This window comes from Pteropus medius, unplaced genomic scaffold (genome assembly GCF_902729225.1).
Source record: "Pteropus medius unplaced genomic scaffold, Ma_sr-lr_union100, whole genome shotgun sequence".
NCBI lineage: Eukaryota > Metazoa > Chordata > Mammalia > Chiroptera > Pteropodidae > Pteropus > Pteropus medius.
The window spans coordinates 9,748,111-9,770,924 of NW_024351543.1; the positions used below are offsets into that span (position 1 = coordinate 9,748,111).

The following is a 22,814-nucleotide window of genomic DNA, read 5'->3' on the forward strand; positions in this document are numbered from 1 at the left end:
ACATCCTTACTTCCCTTTGTCGTTTCTCTCCCACAGAGTTTTACTCGGGGGTGGCACCCTTCGTAAGGAAAATCTCAGCCAAAGGGGCCATGCAGATGAAGAGTGAAGACTGCTTTAGCTAAGGAATGGGGCAGCACCCAGGGTGGGAGGACTGGGGAGGGGTGGACAGGGGTCCAGGGAAGAGAATGTCCCCAGGGCAGAGCCAGGGACGCCTTGACCGAGGCCCATGGATGCGTGTAGCCTGCTGAGGCTGTCCTGGTGGAGTGTGCCATGCATGCAGAGCCCCAGCCGCTCTTTCCTTGGCCATTTCTCAGAGTGGCGTTTGCAGTCTGAGAATTGAGGTAGTTAGTGTCCCCCTCAGGGCCAAAGACCAGTCTTGCTCATTGCCTGCTCTAAAATGCCACGTTCCCCAACCTCCGAGTTCCTCTCAGATCACGCCACCTCCTTTGTGTGCAGGTGTCCGTCTGGGCTCACCATGTCATTCTGTGGGGTTTTGGCGGAAAGGGAACTGACACAAATATGCTGCTGGCTTGGCCATGAGTCATGAAGACCTGTCTTCCACCAGCGTCTGTGGAAGAGTAGAGGCTAACTCGTTAGCTTCGAGGGAGGGTAAAATCGAATTCCAGGCCTGCCAGCCTGGTGAGGTGGGAAAGGAAAAGCAGCCACGTATGCACCAGCCTGGAGGTGGCGCTGGAAGAGCCGGAGGTGGTTAGAGCAGAGTGGGAAGAACGGAGGGGCCGGGTCATGGGAAGGCCATGCTTACAAGCCAGAGACTTGAACTACAGTGAGCAGAACCCTTGCAGGGTTTAAGTCGGCAGTTTGGGTTCTAGAAAGAGCCCTCTGGCTTCTGGGTGGAGAATGGTCAGTGGGGTAAATGGTGAAAAGTGTCAAGGACATGGATGGACATCAGAGGTCACGTGGGCCCTACTGGAGATGGAGACGTGGGAGTCAGATCACAGAGGTGGTCACTGACCACTTCAATGAGACCGTCCAGGAAGAGCGTGTGACAAGAAGAGAGAAAGAGTTTGGGCCAGATCTTCAAAAGGAGCCTTTGGGGAAGCGGAATAGGAGTTAAAGGCAGAGAAATGGGGCCTAACACTCTGCTGCCAGGAGCAGACAAAGAGAGGAAACCAGTGGAGGACTTACTTCCTCAAAAGCCAGCAGGTCACAAAGCCTGCAGCCCTGGAGTCCCAGCCCAGGGCTCTGTCCTGGCTGAGCCATGACGGGGACTGAAGAAGAGGCAAAGTGGGGAGCATACAGTACACCCCTGACCTCAGGAGACCACGGCGACCCGTGCTAAGGCAGTGCTGGGGAGCAGGTCGCAAGGTGGGCAGGAAAGAGCCGGGGAAGGCCTTGGAGAAGTCACTGACCATTTAATAAATGCGTACTGAGGGTCCATCGTGGCCAGCCTCAGCCTGGGCCCCAGGATAGGGACGGACCAGAAGTAGTGTCTGCCTTGAACGTGAGGCAGGCAGCTAAGGACGTGATGGGAATGTTACCGGAGCAAAGGGTTCTGTCTGCCTGCACATCTAAATCAATGAGATACAGGCAGGTTTTGCAGCAAAGAAAGTAAGGGTTTATTTTAGAGAGTTGCAAGTCCCAGAGACAGGAGAGCTATCTCTCAAAGATCTGGTACCCTAGGCTGTCTCGGAGAGAAAGATTATATAGGGGAAAAATACATTGAGGTAGTGGGCTCTACCGATTGAATGGGGCTGGGGTGATTGATCATCCCAACAGGTTCTGAAATCATCCTATCTGGTCCTGTGGTAAATGGGCCTGGGACTAAAATGGAAATTTATTGTCCTCATGATCATAGATCTGAGGCTTTATTCTGAAAAGATTTGACACTGGCTGGAGCTTTATGTCCTAAGGCTTAATGGTTAAGGGAGTAGGCACACAAAGGTGGAAGGATAAGGGAAGAAAAAACAAATGAGTCATGATACATTAGGCAAAGTCTGCTCGAATCAGAGAAAAAGAGCTATGCCAAAGAAATGAAGTGTGTGTGCAGCCGCAGGAAGATAGGGAGGCTGTGGTGGCACCAGAACACGTCGGCTGGGACAGGGAGCAGGAGCGTGGCCTGGAGAAGTCGGGGCCCAGCAAGGCTCCCCAACCGGCTGGAGCAGGGGCAGCGGCAGTGAGAGAGAACTCGGAAAGGAGCCTGGCCCGTTTGTGAAGGGTGAAGCTTGTGCCCAAGATGTGTAACTTGCGGTAACTTGACAGAAGGAATAGGGAGCCACAGTGTCTCGAAGGATGGAGGTGGGGAAAAAGATAATTATTAAACATCTATCAACTCCGCGTGCTTACCGATTTCCTAAGAATTTCATTGAAATGCAGAGTCCGATTCCGTAGGCTTAGGGAGGGGTCTGAGATGCTGCCTTTCTAATGAGCTCCCCAGCTAGAACCACACTGTGGGGACAAAAGCTGTAGCTCGTTTAATCTGCTGTCCAGTGAGTGTAAGGGGCTCCTTTTTTATGGGCAGGAAAACTGCTTTTCTGTGGGCTTTCTTGGCTCTCCCAAAGTCATGCCATTAAAGATGACTGCACTGTTCCCTGCCTTCCACCACGTGGGGATGAAAACCACAGTCCCCAATCCTGACTTTCTCCAGCCCCCTCTCGGTCTGCCCCCAGGGCTGAGTCTTCTAGGTTTGTAAATTCAGATCCTTCAGACATCGGCTGGTCGCTGGGCTGGAGCTTCTGAGCCTGCCTGCCCCAGCTTCTAAACATAGCTCACCTCACAGGAAACCAGACACTATTGGCCAATTTTTCAAATAAGAATACCCACGGAGGGAGAGAAAGGGAAACACTCTCTGGCAGAGTCTGCCTGGGACAAAGTGGCTGATTGACACATCCTGAGGTTCCCTTCCCAGCCCAGCCCAGGTAGGAGCACCTGTGGGTGTGTGGGGCGGAGCACTATGGTCAGAGGTCAAAGCAGGGTAATGACGCTGGTTTGCTTTACATGCCAGCAAGAGAGGTCATGTACCTGAGGATGTTGTAGTCTTACTGTCCAAATGCCATGAGTGATTAGATCATTTATGATATGCTTGGTGTGATGGATAGGATTAGAAGCCCTAGTAATTACATTTTAGGGGCATGGAGAAATGCTCATGATTTGACATTAACTTTTAAAAAAAGCATCATTGAAAAATGCATCTGGATGATTTTGAGGAATTACTGTTAACTTTTTAAGGCGAGAAATAGTATTGAAGTTATTATTTTTTTGAAAGTCCTTATTCTTTAGAGACTCACACATAACTATTTATGGGTGAAATGCTATGATGTCTGGATTTATCTTTAAACAATGCAGTAGGACGCAAACAGGGGAATAGATGAAATATCGACCACGAGATACTAACTGTTGAAGCTGAGGCGCTGGGTGCATGGAGATTCTCTCTGCTTTTTACATGCTTGGAAATTCTATAATAAAAAGTTTTTAAAATAGCATTTGAATTTTAACTATAAATATACTTAATATGACTATGAAAATATACATACAGATTGGATGAATGAAAGCTAAAAGCTAACTGTGGTTGATTCTTGGAAGTCAGAGTGTAGATAGTTTTGTTTTGTTTTCCTTTTATTTCCATGCATTTTCATGTACCTACATTTTTATAAAGAGCATCTATTGCATTTAAGATGAAAATTATTTTAATTAATAAATTGCCGGCACAAGTTTGATGTACAGTATTGATATATTCTGTTATAATCATTGTCAAGACACTCAGTTCAGAAGGTTTAGGTTGTTAGAAAACACAGTCCCCAGAAAGAAAGTCTGAATGGATACTCTTATGGGTGCAAGACAGGAAGAAATACATGGAGTCCCTAGCTGAGGACTGGCTGGAACCTGTCATTTCTCATTGTTTGCCTCTTATCTGGGCATCACAGCCTCACAGAATGCTGCAGCGTCTGCTCTGTAAGTTCACAGCGGGGCCCAGAGAAAGGCCTGGGACTTCTAGGATTTTCCCTCCTTCCCCCAAACGTTCTTTTTCTTTTTGAAATACCTGGGAGAAAACTTGGTTAAAAAACAAAAACAAACAAACAAAAAAAAACTTGAACCCAAAGGAAAGAAGATTGGGCTGTGAAAGAAGCAGGCAAGAAAACTCCCCTGGTGAGCCAGGGCTGCAGGGTCTGCTCAGGGGACTACTCTCTCTTGTCGCGTGTGTGTGTGTGTGTGTGTGTGTGTGTGTGTGTGTGTGTGTGTGTGTCTTGGGTAGATTCATATCTGTGTTTGACTTCGGCTCTGTGCTTGACCTTGCTAAGCCTCAAGTCCTGCTTTTAAAATGAAGATCAACCATGAGTTGATTATGGTAGAAGCCAGCAATGGCTCCAGGTTGAGTTTCTGTGAGGATTAAGGAGTGATATATAAAGTTAAGGAGTAGATTGTGGTTCTTGGTATGGAAGAAAACTATATCACATCTCTTTAAACATCTTCCCAGGTCCTCTTTGTCCTTTTCCTTAAATCGGTGTTCATGGTGAAACATAACACACTCAAAAGAGCTGTGTGCCACTTAACAACTTCCTATAAACTGATCTCCAGGCAGCGGGAGAGAACCAGGCCAGCCCTGAGCAGCCTCTCTCTGTCCCTTCCTGACCACCACCCGCCTTCCCAGAAGCTGCTGTAATCCTAACTTTTATGGTAATTACTTCCTTAATTGTTCTTATAGTTTTACCATCTAACTTTGCATCCTTACACAATATGAATTATCATTGGGATCGGGGACATTCAGCTGCTCCCTCCCCTTTGTATATGTGGATTCATGCAGCAGTGTACTTGTTGGTCTGCATTTTTAAAATGCATCGTGTTGTAAGAGATGTAGAAGCACACACAAAAAATGTCAATGGCAGCGCTGTTCATGGCGACCCCGAACTGAGGCCCTCCCACCCCCACTGTGCGTCAACAGTAGAATGATGGTCATCGTGGAGCCCTCACATGGTGGCATCTTATACCGCTCCAAGAATGGACAGACCATGGCCTCAGCAATAACACGGGTGAAATACTTCCAGGAAATGCTGAGATGAATTCACAGGTAAACGCAAAGTTGGTTCCAGTGTCCCTCCACCAGATGCAATTTCTGTTTCCATGAACAAGAATTATTGCATTGCTATCAGCCTCCTATAACTTACAGAGCTGAAAGTTAGCTCCGATGATAAAAGGAGAAGAGGGACCCAGAGGGTGTGCTAGGTTGGACACCAGTGACTTATTTTGGGGTGTGGGGGAGGGACCTAATTTAAAGTAGTTGATAATTTCTCCTTACAGTTCCTTAGCGTGGAATTTGAGACGACTCTGCTTACTCCTCTGCTGCCTTCTGGGCCTCGGCTCTTCCTGCATCCTCACAGGAGCCCTCCACTCAGGCTAAACTAGACTTTCCCGAATGCCCCAGGGACAAGCCAGCCCCTCCTAACCCCAGATGCTCCTGTCCTTCCATTTCTAGTGTATTCCCTCACACCCTCTCTGCCCGGCCTTTATCCCAGGGGAGTTCCCCGTGCTCAGACCCTCAATGCCTTTGGCTTCAACTCCACCCCTCAACCCCTAGCTTTATCTTTGTCTACCTGGAAGACCCTCCCATCCTCTAAGACTCTTCTTAAATGGTCCAATTCTTGGGTTCCCCATAACTTTTCTTATATTCTGTTACTAAATGATAACAAAAATTCACAGAGACTGTATCCTAAATCTTTTTACCTCCACAGAATTTAGCGCAGCGCCTTGTGTTGGGAAAATATAATTAAAAACAAAATCTCCAACCCAGGAAAACCTCTCCACAAGAAGGGTAGAGGAAGAAAACACTTTTATTATTAAATAAGCATTAAATTAGAATGCGATGTGTATCACTTGGCAATCTGCTAAGAGGTTGTAAAGACAAAAAAAAAATCTTACCTTATTATATAGCAAGCCCATACAACTCCTCACACACATGTTCTCAAGATAAACAATAACCAGAACTCAAGTGAGAGAATTTGACAGTCACACATAGTTAATTCACCCTAACTTTATGACGGCAATCGGGATTACCATTGATGTTAGCTGACTGATTTCATCCAGAGAAAAAGTAAACCTCTCCTATCTTTATGATCGGGAGGCCCTTTTGCAACCTGGAGCAATGGCACCCACCCACGTCAGGCTCCACAGAAGCTGAGAGATAAAACTCTATCTCTCGATGTTTATACTGCAAAGAGATGACTCCCAGGTCCTTGAGAAAGACATTCCTGGGTCATGATGACTTATTTTTTTAAGATAAACACTTTAAGGAAAAGGAAGCAGGGGGAATCCTTCTATTTTTGATTTTCATTTGTCCTTCCACTAGCATATAGTAAAGATACTTAATTAAGATTGGCTTAATTAACTCTTTAACAATTCTGTCTCTCCAATTACTTTAAAAGAAGCCACAAGGTATTTCCCTTCAACGTGTCACAGTTTACTTTGGCAGAGATAAAGAAACACCATAAAGTGCTCTGAGAGGAGGCGTGTCAAATCCAGAAGTGGCAGGTTCTGTAAGGGGTGGCTCACCCGGCCGGAGGGGCCTCATCTCAGCCACTGCTTTCTCCTGTTGCTGGTTTAGGCTTGGGGTCTGCGTTTGGCCCCATGTAAAACGCTGGTGGGTGGGTAATGCCCTGTTTTAGGTGGACTCGTTGCTGCAGGAATAGAGATCCACTCATCTGCTTGCCTAGGGAATGAGGTGCAAAGTAACTGAGCCAGGATTTCAACCCAGATGGATCTCTGCACAAAACCATGCTCCCTGCACTGCATGATGCTTTTCCTCTTGCGGGGGTAGGAGTGGGGGTTGGGAATGTGCAGATCATTGCAGGCCACATCTCTAGGACTAGAGCTGAAAAATAAGAGATGTGGCACCCCCTGAAAAGAAGATGTTCCATGATACAAGCCTGAACACTCTTCCTGGCTGTCTCCCTGCTGGACTCAGAACCTGGCGGGCGACCTCCGTGAAACGCTGTGTGGGAAATGGAGGCGGTGTCGTTATTTACGGCTCCAGCCGCAGCTAGGTGGTCCTCACTGCGAGACTCCCAGAATCTAGCTCTCATCAATGCTGGTGAAGAAATCTCTGGAGAAGAAATGGCTGAAGGCTGAGCGGTCGGCTTATTTCCTGCCCTCAAATACACGTGATGCTTTTCAGAGCCATGTACCTCATAGGGGCCCACACAGCCCATGGATGGCTGGGGACCCTGGGTGGCTGGCTCACTTCCAGCTTTGCCTTGATTTCTCGATGTACGAAATGAAGTTCATGGAGCATCTTTTCAGGGGGTGCCGCATCTCTTATTTTTCAGCTCCAGTCCTAGAGATGTGGCCTGCAATGATCTGCACATCTTTCTCCCACACCCCCGCAAGAGGAAAAGCATCATGCAGTGCAGGGAACATGGTTTTGTGCAGAGATGCATCTGGGTTGAAATCCTGGTTAGGTTACTCCCTTAGACAGGTTTCTCAAATCTCTCTGAGCCACTGTCGGTTAATTTGTACAGTGGAGGTTGGGGGGATAGTCAGTTCTCATGTGGGCTTGTGGAAAAAAGTAAACAGGATCTTGTGTACGGAACATGATACTTAGCAGGCATCCAGGAATGAAGCCTCTGCTCCTTCTAAACTAGAACCTTCTGAAGATAAGCTCAGTTTCCAAATGTCAACAGCACGATGGCACCCCATGGGAAAAGCAGGGATCAGGGGGCTCAAGCAATTCTTTAGTTTCCTTTGGTCCAAGGAGAAAAAAAAAAATTAAACGTCATTTTTTTTTTTTTTTTTGGCATTTGACTGAACTTTGTTAAACTGAGTCTTCTTCACTCAAGGGCCTGAAAAGCCATAAGCAGAGACCTCGGAGGGTTAAAAAAAAAAAATGATGCAGTGGATCTAGAAAACAGTAAGCAAGACTCGAGGCCACCAGAGTGTAGGGGCTGCAACATGAAAAGAAGATCAGTTAGAAGGGAATGGATTTGGGCCACCTAATGAGAGGAAGTGCAGAAAAGGGAAGCTGATTGGAAACAATGGGTAATGATGACCCCAAAAAAGTTAAAAAATAAATGAGCAAGCCTGAGAAAAGGAAGTGGGCCAGAGGAAGTAGAACAGGATCGGCAGAGGAGGCGAGCGGTATTTTTTTGAAAGCAGGTCCTACAAAATTCATTTCTACTTTGGTGCGAAACACACTCGCACTCAAAACTCTGCTTCTAGGTTCAGCTCAAACTCTCCCAGCTCAATGCCATTTACTAACACCTTGACTTAAGGGAAAAAAGAGTGAGGGGACCTGAGAACAGCCTAGGGCGTTTATGTTCTTGCTGGCTTCTGCCTTGAGCCCTGCAGTGCGTCCTCAGTTGGTAGTGCCTACATTAGCGCCTCACCCTGGCATGCAACCTTCCTCTTGCGACCCTGTCTATATGAACTCTAGCTGAGGAGACCCTGCAAAGACTTACCTTATTGGGTTCACGTACTTGGTTCTGGTGTCCTCAGGGGCCAGCCTGAGTGAAAGCAAGTAGACCCCCAGCAACCGTTTGACCCGCCTTGAAGGCTACCTGCCAAGACTGGCCCTGCTCCCATCTGCCGCCAGAAAGCCTTACCTTCAGGTTCATCTCTCAATCCTGGGGCATCTCAGAGGATCCAGAAATAAGAGGTCCACCCAGCTCGGGCCCACCCTTCCTAAAAAGTTCCCATGGTTAAACCATCAAGGTCAGTGGAATAACTCCATGAAGAAGTCCTTATCTGATGTCAGATGTCGGGTGTAAATGATGCCCTCACATGTGCTGGGGCTGTCCTCTAACAAGGCTGGATCTGAACCGGCTTGAAAAGCTCAGACAGACTGCAAATCCCGTTCCCAGCCAAGCAAGACCCTGGGCCACTTCAGAGTCACACAGTTGAGGCGGCAGCTAGGCTTCGACATTTGTGCAGAAGCGAGAGCTAAAATTGCTCACTCTGATATCTGCTTCATGATCAGCTATGTTCAATAGTCATGCACTCATGTTCATTTCTTCACTTAATTCATTCATTCATTCACATTAGGGACCCACTAAACTCTCAGAGTTTAATAGTGTCTGGCACCTGATTAGAAAAGATCCTTGTGAGCACCTCTGGGAACACCACCTCTTTGCCGCTCCGCCCGGCAGTCACTTGTTTATTTCTAACCATCTCTACCTTCTCCATGCTCTGTGGTCTGTCGTAGCCTATCCTTTCCTGTCATCATGAATATTTCTGGAGACATTTAGCAGGGCAGTGAATTAAACATAGGACTTTTCCTTCCGAGAGGATTAAATAGGTAATGATATGGAGTGTTTAGCAATGAGCCTGACAGCTTAGTAAAAGCTCAGGGAAGAGGCTTCCCCCCGAAATAATCTGAAAAGAAAATACTTTTTATTTCAGGGAGAAAAAAATAAACTTTTGCAGACTAAATTTCCACAACGCCTAGGGCGGAAGTGAAACATGAGAGTCTATAAGCAGTCTGGATGATTCGAAAGGTTCAAAGTGCTTCTGCTTCCTCGCCTAAAGCATTTATTAAATGCCTGCTGCATACAACACACCGCGCCAGGTGCTCGCCTCAAAACAGTGCCCTGAGCAGGCATGAGAATGAACCCTGATCTTGCAAGTGAGGAATGTCAGGCTCAGAGGTTCCCTGTTCACCCAAGGTCACTCACTCGGCCAAAAAGGGCAGACGTGGGATGCAATCACGGGAGAGCCCCAGTCTGCAGCCCTCACCCTTCCTACCCACCTCCCCGCTCTCCCTCCTCAGTGACCCAGGGACACCTGCCCGAAGACTTGTAGAAGGTCCCTTTGTGTAAGGCGCAGTGCCAAGAGTGGAAATCAAACCCACCTCATGTAGATTTGGCAAATCCAAAAGCACGACGTTTCTGGGCTTCAGGGCTGAGCACAAGCGCTGGAAAGGATGCAAAATGAGTTTTACTGGCCTCAGCCTCCTCTCGAGGTCAGCTTTACCAGCTCCTTTCACAGGGTGAAGGGGGAGGTAGAGGTGGGGAGGATAGCTAGCCCCAAGATCCCTAAATTATGACCACCAAAGTTTGACTATTCGCCCTCCTATTTGCAAGTCTGGGAAGCTATGTGTCTTCAATAAGCCATAGGCAACAAGTAGCAATTCCTTTGCTTGAACCATTTCAAACTGGCATTCATGTGGTTCAAGAATGGTTGCATGTCAGCCATTGTATATGGTTCAACTTAAATGTTACTGATTAAGGTCACAGCCGAAGAAAAGGGCACCGCAGCATAAAGCGAAGAAAGCGTAGGCTTTCTTTGAGAATGCCATCCCAGCCTGAGGTAGCCCTTGGCTCACTTCTTCCTGGAAGAGCCTGGGTCAGATGCAGAGATGGGCCAGGACACAAAGCAGAGGCTGGGAAGGGAGCAGCAAAGCCCTGGGTTTTAACCTTGGCAGAGACACGGTCTTGGTGAAACCAGCGTGAAAAGGAAGCAGCGGGGTGTGGAAACTTCCTTGGTTAAAGGAGCTGAACTTTGTTTTTAGTTGTGGTGCAGAGGGAGGCAGTGACAGCCAGAAGGTGTACTCTGAGTATGGTTGGGGTTTCTGAGGTGCCTGTCTGTGGTATCACGAGGAAGAGGAGGAGGCCCCAGGGGATTGGGGGGAAAAGGCTGCCCTTGCAGCCTCTGGAATGAATGAGGAGCGAGCCCTGGCTGGGAGGAGAGGGCGGAATGGGACCTGTGCAGAAATATCTTATCTTTTCATTTTTGTTTGGAAGGAAACAGGAAATAAGAGGAGTGGAGGAAGGGAGGTGGCAAAGTGAAGTGTGGGGGTGGCATTATCAGGTTAATTAGCCACCCTGGCCCAGCTCGGCCTGGCCAAGCACAGCCCTCCAACCCGGGTCCATCAGCCCTTTCATGGTATCAAAAGGCCCGGACGGTGGCGACACCTTCTCCTCACTAAGCATTGCAGGATGACCGACCGTCTGTGTTTGCTTAGGGGTGAGGGGTCCGACATGGGACACTTTCAGTGCTAAAACTAGAAAAGTCCCAGGCAAACCAAGGCAAGGTAGTCAGCGTAGAGTGTGCGACTGTGTCTTAACTCGTAAGGAAGAGAAGGACTCGTTGGTTCTGAGAGGTAGAGGGAAAGAAATGGCTTCTGAAACAAAGAAGAAGGTGTCTGGGTGTGGGTCTCTGGACAGTGTCAGCAGCTTCTCTCCCCAGCCTCAGCCTCATGCAGCAGACATTGGCGTCCAGAGGGCGGAGGAGGTAGGAATAAGGGAAGGTGGTGGAGAATTCCTTCGGACTGAAGTATAAATTACTGTATTTCCCGGCCGCCCCCAACCTTCCCACCTCCCTGCCCGTGGCTCTCTCTTCCCATTCACACACTGGTAAAGCTAGCTAGTTTTGGAGAAACTTGCAAATCGGAGAAAAAAGGTTTGTCTTGGGCTTCAAAAGGCCTTGATTCAAATGCTGGCTGAGGCACTGACTACGTAGCTTCGGGCAAGTAAGTCACTCTCAGAGTCCTGGCTTCCTCTTCTGTCAAAGAAGGTTGGTGGTTATATCGTCCATGGTTACAGACTGTTGTGGGGATTCAATGAGATGGCACGTGTGACTGGTTAAGCACCAACCCATAATTGTTTCTTCCACTCAGAGAGAATTTTGACTGTTTCTCTGAGAACTCATGTTGTTCCTTGTTTTCTTTTCTGTTACAGGCCGTCATCATGTCTACCCTCTCTCCTAAATCAATTTTGGAAGACTTTCAGTATGATGAGAATGCGGAAGTTTGTGACATGGGGGACATCGTGGCCTTCGGGACTGCCTTTTTGTCTATAGTATACTCCCTTGTCTTTGTCTTCGGCATGGTGGGAAATTTGCTGGTGGTGTTTGCCCTCACCCACAGCCAGAAACCCAAGAGTATCACCGACATCTACCTCCTGAACTTGGCCTTGTCAGATCTGCTCTTTGTAGCCACCTTGCCTTTCTGGATTCACTATCTGATAAGGGAACATGGCTTTAACAACGCGGTGTGCAAACTCACTACTGCCTTCTTCTTCATTGGCTTCTTTGGAGGCATATTCTTCATCACCATCATCAGCATCGATAGGTACCGGGCCATCGTCCTGGCCGCCAACTCCATGAACAACCGGACCGTGCAGCATGGCGTCACCATCAGCTTAGGCATCTGGGCAGCTGCCATCTTGGTGTCAGCGCCCCAGTTCATGTTCACCAAACATGAGGAAAATGAATGCTTCGGGAACTACCCTGAGGTCCTGCAGGATATCTGGCCTGTGCTCCGCAACATGGAAGCAAATATTCTTGGCTTCCTGCTGCCCCTGCTCATTATGAGTTACTGTTACTTGAGAATTATCCTGACACTGTTTTCCTGCAAGAACCACAAGAAAGCTAAAGCCATTAAACTCATCTTTTTGGTGGTCATCGTGTTTTTCTTCTTCTGGACACCCTATCACATTATGGTTTTCTTAGAGACGCTCAGTCTCTATAACTTCTTTCCCAATTGTGACATGAAGAGACATCTGAAACTGGCCCTCAGTGTGACCGAGACGATCGCATTTACCCACTGTTGCCTCAACCCTTTCATCTACGCATTTGCTGGAGAGAAGTTCAGAAGATATCTTCACCAACTGTATGGGAAATGCCTGGCCGTCTTGTGTGGTCGTTCTGTCCCTGTCACTTTCTCCTCATCTGAATCACAAAGGAGCAGGCGGGAAAGTGTCTTGAGCAGCAATATAACTCACTGCACCACTGATGGAGATGAGTCTATGCCTCTCTGAAGACAGCCCTAAAGCCTTTTCCCTACATAGAGCCTGGAGTTCCTGAGTCTGACACTGAAACATGAGGACAGATTTCCTTGTTTGTTTGTTTCTCACATGTAAGAAATGATGGACCCAGTGCCCCTAAAATAACCCAAAGGTATTTTAGAGAATTGTGATCAAAATTTGAATGATGGAGGGGAGACATGCGTCTTACTGCAAAAGTCAAGACTTTTTTGTTTACAAATAACAAAAGTTCAACTCAGACTAGCTTAGCTAAAAGGTGGGTGGTGGGTGTTGTTCACCGTGTGGCACAGGCAAGGGGGTGGTTGAGCCCTCAGAGTGTGGGGAGACTAGGGCATGGACTGAGCTAGAATTTCCTCTCTCTGACTCTCAAATCTGAGTGGTGACAGAGCTCTCAGACTCACATAACACATCTTTGTCATCAGAAAGGGACTGAGACCCATTCATTTCTGGTCTCAAGGTCAAAATTCCCAGAGAATGGCTCCGATTGGCTACGTTTGTATCAGATGCCCATCCCCGGTGGTTTCTATGCTAAAGGACGTTATTTCCAAGAAGCTGGAGGGGCGAGTGCTGTTTCGATCAGACAAAACAAGAGCTGCCCACCAACTTTACCATGTGTCTGCCCTGGTCTCTCTTCCAATCACACCAGCCAGCATGCATTAGCAGCTTCCTCTTCTTTAAACCCCTTCTATCATGTCCCCAAACCTTTGCCAACTACATCAAGTCCGGACTCAAGTGCCTGGCCTCTGAGACCCTCCATCATGAAGTCCCTCCAACAGATTCCCCATTGTCTCCCCTTCCCAAAGGACTCCACCCACCCTGCCATCCAGGTCCCTTCCACCTGACCTCATTCATCTCCACATGCTCTTGGGCTCAAGAGGAGATATAGAAAGAACTCTGGCCCAAACTGAGAAGGGATGGTTTCCAATTCCAAATCTATCACTTGCCTACTGAGGACCAACCGAGCTTCAGTTTTCTCATCTGTAAAATAGAGATGATGGAACTTTTCACATCACTAGCATTTTTTCCAGTATAAGGAACCAGTCACCAACTGTTACAGGTCCCAACAGTCTTGTCTGGTTCCCAGACTTCAGCTTGCACCCCACCTGGCACTGTGCATAAGCAGTGGTGTTGACAGAGCTTGGAGGAGCCTGCAGGCTCTGCTGTATAATGTAGCCCAGGCATAGAGAAGGCTGGTTCCTACAGTGGCACTCAGTGGATACTCCTGATATACAGATTGATAGCCTTCCCTGACCCAGCCTCCAGACTGCTTTGAACATTCCTTCCCAATCATCTCGAGGCAACGCCTTGCCATCTGGAGAAAACCCCATCATTTACACCACTGCCAACCTGGAGAACCAAGGTCACAGGAACAGCTTTTTTTTTTCAGTAAACATTTGGGGTGGTCTAAAACTTTAATGTTTGAAAAACAATTGTAATAATGCTAAAGAAAATGTCATCTGTAATCTAACCATGCGGTACTGCCATTGGCCCATCCAGACCTTGCTCATATCCTCATGCGTTTAGAGTTACAATCATAATGTACAAACAGTTTTGTAGTCTGCTTTTCTCCTCTTTACATTAGACCAGAAATAGCTCTCTTCTTCTATGTAGTTTCGTGATGATCATTGTAGAAGACTCTGCCAGGTTGTGTACTCATTAAAGGCAGCTGACTCATTGTTGTATTTCTGATACCTCCTTGGCAGTCAGTATGTTTGTTTAATCAATGAGAGAACGAATCATGTCCCATCAAAATCATGTACGATGATTTATTTGCTTACCATTAATCTGTTGATAAATATTTCACTTACTTCCAATATTAACTGAATATATATATCACAGCACTTTCATCCATGTCATTTCCTTTCTTCTCTTCAATGATTTCTTTTGGATAAATTCCATGCCGTGGGGATAACTGGGTCAAGGGGTATGGGAAATTTTTAGCCACATACGTATGAAAGCAGTATACTACGAAACCTTTATTAAGCATATATTATATGCAACAGGTGAGCTCAGATCTAGAGCTGTTCCAAAGGTGAGACCAGGCCTCTGCCCTCAATGCTTAAATGGTGCTTAATATTTAAGTGCAGAATGGAGAAGTGAACAAATAAGCATATTTTGCATAAATCAGTAACACAAAGGCAGTGACATCTTGAGCCTGTAAGGGTAAAGGGCTCTCCAGGCAAAGGAGGGAATGACATCCTAGGGCGGACGAATGGCATATATAAAGGACATGTGTGAGAACATGGGGATCTTAAGATCCTAAGGGAAGTGTGTGACTATTGAAAAACACTGGGAGCAGAGTGGGTGGTGGGAACCTTCTGGAACGTCTCCTCAGGGTGTTCACAAGTTTGCTCCATTATTACTTGATCCTCATTCTAGCTGTGGAATCATGAAACTTTTAATGAAATTTTTATTATTTCTGGACTCCCAAGAAGAGAAGAAAAAATTCTTTGGGCTTGGAAAACAAAAGTAGAGGGACAAATGCTTTCATTTTTGGAAGAAAATTAAATGTGTATTATAGGAAATATTCATTCATTTATTTTGCTGAATAAGGCAGAATAGAGAGAAAGCAATTATATTTGTTTTTGTTTTTGTTTTTAAAAAAAATCAACCCTAAATAGCAGTGATGTTGGTGTCTAAATAAAGGCAGGCATGAATGACAAAGTCGGTTTGTCCTGGCACATGGGTGGGTCAAATCTTCTGCCTCCGAGCTCTGGGCTTCCCAGAAGCAGAGAGAATTGTAGATTTCAAAGACAGAATCTACAACGGAGTCCCAACGTATTAACTCTGTGATCTTGCATGTTACTTAACATTTCTGAGGCTCAGTTTCATCATCTGGAAAATAAGAATTAAAGCAATACCCCCCTGCTAGGATTATTCTGAGGCTTTAGTAAGATGACCTCTGTGAAGCCCACAGCACAGATCTGGCAAAGCAAACACATATAAAGGGTGGCGACTATTTTGACTCTTTTTTGTGTTGTTGTTATTATTAAATGGAACCTTTCCCAGCAAGGAAACTCATGCTATCTTGCCCTCGCCTTCCTGCTTTTCTTAGTCCTAGAATCATAGACTTGTGGGTGGTCAGAGATAATTGTATCCAAATCCACATTTTGTAAGGAAAAGGAGGTTCAGAGAGGGCCCAGGCTGGCCCCAAATCACACAGTAAATTAATGAAACAGATAGGTCCCCTGACTCTCAGTCTACCGACTCCTTCCTCATCTTGGTAAAAATACAGACCAATCCTATGGTGACTATAGATAACGATACTGTATTGTATGTTTGAGAGTTGCTAAGATAAGAGATTTTAAAAGTTTTCAGTACAAAAAAAATCTTGTAACTGTGTGAGACGATGGGTATGTTAGCTAACCTTATTGTGGTAATCATTTTGTAATATGTAGGTGTAGAAGAGCACTATGTTATACACCTTAAACTTATATATTGTCATCTGTCAATTATATCTCTGAGGTGCGGGGAGGGGGGCGCAGAAATACAGACCAATCCTGCCAATAGGGAAACCCCAGAAAGAAATTCTGCAGGAAGATGACTTCAGCAGGGAGGAGAGGTCTGCCCTCTAGAGTTCAAAGTACAACAGACTCCATCTACTCACGATGACAGGTGCAGTCTGAGTGGTGCAGCCTTTGGCCATAGCTGTTCTATGACAGGTGCAGTTTGGGTGGAGCAGCCTTTGGCCATAGCTGTTCAGTATGTCTAATGAAAAACGATCAACAGAGCGAGACTCATTAACAAACGGATACCAGGAGTCCCCCAGGCAGATGCTATCGGTAGCCTCCTGCAGGATCTGGGTGGGCGGACAGAGCCTTGGACAAGAGAGGTAGCTATTGAGGGACGGCCACATCCTGAGGCTGCCCTAGGGCTTGGGAGAAATGCCAAGTCTCTGCCAAATAATCCTACTCACTTTAGGCTTATTCTGTGCACATTAAATGACCATCTATGGGAGAAGTCAACTTCCCTGGGACCTTGCTATCAAAGAAAATAGAGCATATATACACTTTGGGTTACCCGGAAGAGTCCATCACCCCTTACAATCCAGAGCATCTGGAGTGTGTGTAGGATCTAGTGGGCTATCCATCATCTCGCAGAGATGCTGTCCCTGAGCACCCAAGGAAAGAATTCACCTCTGGCCCCACAAGACCAACAACTACACCTGGGACACTAGCAATCCAACTCTGAGAGGTCCGCCTTGGATATCATCTGGCTCCTAGATAGTGTCCTATCAGTGCCCTCAAAATTGGCAGTCTGTTCCAACTCAGAAGCTAATTTCCTTCTCCACCTGCACCCCACCCTACTAGCCCATGGGAACCACTTCAATTTCAACATGACTTGTGATATTGTTTGCTTAACTTGCTGAGTTAACAACCACATTTTGGGCTACCCCGAAGTGTTATTTGAGAGCAAGTGAAAGAAATAGATCTTAGCAAATTTAGAAATACCCAGTTTCTCTTTGAGACACCTTCTTTCCACAGGAGAGTCAGTTGTTTTCTCAAAGCTACAAGTACCATATTTCCATTTCTGTTTTATGAAGCTTGTTGTTAGGCAACAGCCTGAGTTCTTCCACAGGCACACCCCACCCAGACAGCTCTAGGAACCCAAAATAGTCTCAGTGGGAAAATTACTCTTTCACCTCATAGTTCCTCATTTATTTAAGTAGAAATAAAAATAAATTTAAATTTGTATTTCTTTGAATACTATGTAAGAGATTCATGTTGTTTGTGTAAGATTGTCGATGTGTTTGTTTTATATTCTTTATATCTTTTTCTGATCATAAAAGAGATGCACAGTCATTGAAAATAGAAAAGATAAACTATAAAAATTTAAAATTAAACAATATTCCATCTCCCAGTGATAACCATTGGTCAACACTGAGGTTTCCTAGTGTGTCTTTCTCTGCAGATAGATTTTTAAAAGAGATTTCAGATTATAACATACATACAGGTTTTAAATCTTGTTGCATTCACTTTTCATTATAGCATAAACATTTCCTGTGTATTAAACTCGAACATGATTTCTAATAGTTGCATAGGAGTCCATTCTGATTTTATCGAGCCAAGCGCCTACAGACAGACATGGATGCAACTATTATGCACAAAACTGTGCTGAACATAAACCTTTGTGTATATCTTTGTATACGAGGAATGACTAGATCAGTGAATTTAAGCACCTGTGTCTCTTGCTAGATACTGCAGAATTACTTTTCAGAAAGATGACACTGTGTTGCTGACATTTTAAAAACCCCAATCCCTGACTTCAACTCACCACCATCCCCCACACCTTCCCAGTCTTTTTGGTCAGGATATTGTGGGCTTTTATTATCCTATGAAATACCAGCTACTGACTTCGAGAGGCAGAGAGGGAAAACAAACAAACAAAAAGACTTCCATCCTTGACAGGTGCAGTCTGGGTGGTTCAGTCTTTGGCCATAGCTGCACTTTAGCAGAGAGAAAAGAAAAGATAAGGAGATTTTAAAAAGTGACCAATAACATCACAAAAGAAATTATTTTAAGGAAACAGAGACTGCTTAGGACATGGGTTTAGGGGACACAGGAGAGGCCCTTGGAACCATATGAAATCTGGGGGAAGGAGGTCATGGGGAGTTATTGTTTAATGGGTTGAGAGTTTCAAGATAAAAAGAGTTCTGGAAATAAATGGTGGTAATGGTTAAACAATCATTTGAATGCACTTAATACCACTGAACTGTACACTTAAAATGGTTAAGGTAGTAAATTTTATGTTATGTGTATTTTTTTTAAACGCCTACAGCACCTGGTCTTCCTAGGTGGTCTTTCATCCAAGTACTAACCAGGCCCGACCCTGCTTAGCTTCCGAGATCAGACGGGATCGGGCACATTCAGGGTGGCATGGCCGTAGACTGTTATGTGTATTTTACCACAATGAAAAAGTGGGGTGGGGGAAACCAACAAAATCTAGGAAGAGAAAGAGATGGTGATACTGGATCTGGAGAAGAAGGGGCGTCTTAGAGAAAGGAGAAGTAGAGAGGAACAGGATACTCATAAAGTCCTCGTGCTATTTGGATGTTTAAAAAATTCACTTCTATACAAACTATAAACAATCTGTAAAAGGCAACAAATAGAGAATTTATTCAAGATTTAACGCAGTTGACCACAGGAAGGTCAGCTTTCAAGGTATCCACCATCATTTTTGACACACTAAGATTCAGCCATCTCAGTATAATATAGAGCTCATTATCTACAAAATAAAAGGAAGGAGAATATAAAACAAGCATAAGCAACTTTATTTAAATCTTCGGTAAATTTTCTCTGGGTTGCATTTCACTAATTATTTATACCTTACATGGAAGTGAATTTATTTGACATTGGGGCCACCAGGATGCCTTATGGACACCCTGTATCTTAGGCTTTTGCTAGCAGAGGTGATGCTCCAATCAGCAAGTACCAGTTCCAAGGACCCCCTCGGCATATGCAGGTAGCCCTGTCTTGGGGCAAGAGGATGCCCAGCTGCCAAATTGGAAGTATAACACCAAAAGGCTACTTTACACTTCCATCAGTAATAAATATGTGCCTATTTCCAAGCACATTATGACAATGAAAAATAGAAGGAACCAGAAAAGAATTTCCACGGGCTCCCACCCCACATCTTCTCACCTACCTGCAGCTGAGCCCATACAGTCTTCCTTCTCTCCCGGTCCAATGGAAGAATTGTCTCTGCTCTTGTCTACTAAAGCCGTCACTAGAACTCACCTCCTCCTAACTCCCCATGATTGTATTCCTGCCTGTCCCCTCTCTTCTGCACAATTTCCCCTCTCTGCTGGATAATTCCCAGTAAGCATACAAGCGGGCCAGAATACTTCCCATTTTTAGAACCTTCTTCTTGACTGCATGTCTCCTCCAGCTCTTGTCCCATGTCTCCATTTAGAGAGACCCAAAAGCATTCTCTCCGGTTCCTTGGCCCCCATTCTCTCTTGAACTTTCTTCTTACCCCTTCCTCAGACACTCTTTTGTCTAAGTCACCAGTGCTCTCTATGTGGCTAAACTCGATGGTCCATAATCAGGCCCACCTTACTTGACCCATCAGCAGAATGTGACAAAGTTGACGGCTTCCTTTTCCATTGGGCACTAGAGACAGCTCGCTCTCTCCCAGTTCTCCAGCCACCTCACTGGCTGCTCTTCCGCCGTCTCCATCATTGGTTCCCTTCTGCCTCCCTGACCTCAAGCGATCCAGGGCCCCAAGGCGAGGTCCCCAGGTCTCGTCTCCTCTCTATCTACACTCACTCCCTGGAGAGCTCAGCCTGTCACAAAGCTTTAAACACGATCTCTGTACACTGACAGTGTCCATTTTCTTCCAGCCCACACTTCTGTAAAATCCAGACATGTATATTCAACTCCCTGACAATTTCCCTTGGATAGATAGATGATAAGCACCTCCCAGAAGTCACTACGAAACTCTATAGTCATCACTGTCTCAGTAGATGACAGCTCCATTCTTCCAGCTGCTCTGGTCAAAACCCTTGGGGTCCTCCTGAATACCCCTCTTTCCTTGATCTCCTATTTCCAACACACAAGCAAGTCCCAGGCAGCACTTGTGTGTATGTGTGTGTATTCTTCTTCTTTTATTATTATCATTATTATTTATTAGCACTTTCTCTCAAAACTGATCCTGCACCAGATCGATTCTCACTGCTTCCACCACGGTCCCCTCACGCAATACATCACCATGTCCCCCTGGACAACTCCACACTCTTCTCCCTGCTTCCACCCTAGTATCCATTCACTGCACTGCCCCCAAGGTCCTCTTTATACTCCAGTCAGATCATGTTACTTCTCCACTGGAAACCACCCAGCAGCTCCCACCTCCCTTAGAACGAACCCAGACTTTCTACTAGGATCTACGAGGCCCTATGTGATCCGGCCCTGGCCTCCTTTCCCAGTCTTGTATCCCAAGATTTTCCTCCCACACTTCGTTTAGCCATACAGGCCCCTTAGCTCTTCCTAAAACAGGATGAGCTTTCCCCTACCGCAGGCCATTTGCATTTGTTCCTTCCTCTGCCTTGGAGCCTCTTTTACCAGATCTGCACATGGCTCACCCCATTGCTTCTCACAGCCTCTGTTTCCATGTCACCTCCACAGATAGGCCTTCACGAATCACCCCGTGTAAAAATATAGACCTCACCACCACCCTTCCTCCCTATCCCTATATTTGGCTTTATTTGTTTTCTTACCCTTTATCTCTACCTGACATTATATTATATATTTGTCTGTTTCTTATTTATCTTCCATATTGGCATGTGAGGATCAGATCCACAACACCTCAGATGGTGCCTGACACATAGTAGGAACTCAACGAACATTGACCGAATGAATTTATATTTTCGTGTGACTTGGCTCTTGGTGTCTTTTGCACCAAGATATTTGATATTTTAAAATTGGTTTCTAAGAGCTCATTATAGAAGAAACACAATAACCTTTTGTCTGTCATATATATTACGAATATTTTTTCCTGCTTTCCCATTTTTCTGTTTCATAAAGCAAAACTCACAGTGGTTTCTCTTTTAAAATGACCACACCATGTACTAAATGCAGATTCCTGCCCGATTCTGTCAAGATTGTTTTCATTCTTAGTCTGTGGCTTTTATTGAGCATTTTAATCTTTTCCTCTGTATTTATTAGCATTTTAATGAAATAGTGCAAGGCGCTGCCCAGAGGCTGCTAGCCAGAATCTGTTCAAACCTGAAATGGAGAAAACAGCTCTTAGGTACAACATACTTATCATGATCGTTGATGCAAATTGATCGGAGGGAGCAGAAATGACCCTGCATCACTTCATTGTTACCCAGAGCACAGGCAGATGCACGCAGGCTGGGAAGTAGCAGGCAGCTGATGCTGATTGCCAGTTCTTTGAAGAATTTATCACACTCAGTTCGGCTACTTCTTAAAAACACTCAGGTGTTTTAGCTGAAGAGGCGTGAACAAGTAAGACAGTACCAGACAGAAGGATTTTGAAGTGCTCCATGGGATGGCACGGTTGCAATGGATAATTGAGACTCTGAAATCTCTTGTACATTTACTGGTAAAAGAGGAGAATTCAAAATACTGCAGAATCTAAATATGATGTCAGGGCGACCTCAGGAGACACGAGGAGCCCAGGTTACCAACCTCAGTCTCTCAGGAAGCTCTATTCCACCAGCCTTGATCACCTTTGGCCATTCCCAAGCTAAGGAACACCTGCCCCCCAGACTCTAAGAGAGGAGAGGAGGCATCTGAAAAATGCAAAGGAAAGAGCTTGCAGAAATGACAGCCCATTCCTGACTGCCCTGTGTAGGAATAACAAGACTGTATAAAACTGCTTGTTATGTTACAATCGGGCTCAGCCTTTAGATAGGAATCCGCTGAGCCAGTGCCAGTGTCAATAAGTGCTACTTTCTGCTTATAGACTCAATGTCCCATCTCTTCGTTCGAGAATCCTATAACAGTGCTGATAATGCCAAGGTCGCGGGTTCTACAAGGCAAAACGACCTATAAATAGATAAGACTAGTGGCCTGGAAATTCCTCCCCCCTTGCAGGCCCCACCAGAAGCTCCCCCTCCCCCTCCTGAGTCACAAAGTGCACATACAACCTCAGATAAAGGAATCACGCACCCCTTGCATGGACACTGCAGAGGGATATAAGCTGTAATGAATCTAACCAAGGAGAGCTTGTACTTTAGGGCTGTTAAGCCTCACGCTCTCCTTCAGCCTAATAAATTCTCCTTCCTCTAACAAAGTTGTCTGAGTGTCCAAATGCCTCCGTCGGGTGTTGCTTCCTGCAACACTCCTCCCTCCTTCCAAATATTACAGATGGGCCAGCCACTGGGCTATGCATCTCTGACTTCACAGTCTTCAGGGAGACCAGCAGGACCCCTAGACCATCTTGCCCATGAAGACAAAAAGTGGCCTTCATTCTAGTGTCTACTGACCTGCCCATGGGCCCCTCAGTCCTCTTCCCTCTTCGGGAGTGGAATAGGATGAGGACATGCAGCTTGAGATCGCGTACAGGCAGATGTCCTGAGTAGCCGTGGTGATATCCCGGAGTGCTTATGCTGTGTGTGCAGATTTGAACCCACCTGGGGCCTAAGTG

The 22,814-nt window shown here is 45.9% G+C and overlaps 1 protein-coding gene and 1 non-coding gene across 3 annotated transcripts; one reads left to right on the top strand and one right to left on the bottom strand.

The window, feature by feature from the left end:
- Positions 1–2,785: 2,785 nt before the first annotated feature.
- Positions 2,786–14,851, top strand: LOC120586731 (CX3C chemokine receptor 1-like). 2 transcript variants are annotated; one of them, XM_039843254.1, is made up of 2 exons: positions 2,786–2,876; positions 11,619–14,850. In XM_039843254.1, the coding sequence occupies exon 2, from the start codon at positions 11,628–11,630 to the stop codon at positions 12,696–12,698; it is 1,071 nt and encodes a 356-aa protein (XP_039699188.1). In that variant the 5' UTR covers positions 2,786–2,876; positions 11,619–11,627; the 3' UTR covers positions 12,699–14,850. The 2 variants fall into 2 exon arrangements, with proteins under 2 accessions (XP_039699188.1, XP_039699187.1); XM_039843253.1 differs by lacking the exon at positions 2,786–2,876 and adding an exon at positions 4,590–4,632 and having other exon boundaries at positions 11,619–14,851.
- A 3,622-nt stretch (positions 14,852–18,473) lies between these two features.
- On the bottom strand, positions 18,474–18,592 carry LOC120586931 (5S ribosomal RNA). The gene has a single exon (XR_005648834.1). It is a non-coding gene; the product is annotated as a 5S ribosomal RNA (ribosomal RNA).
- Between the last annotated feature and the right edge of the window lie 4,222 nt (positions 18,593–22,814).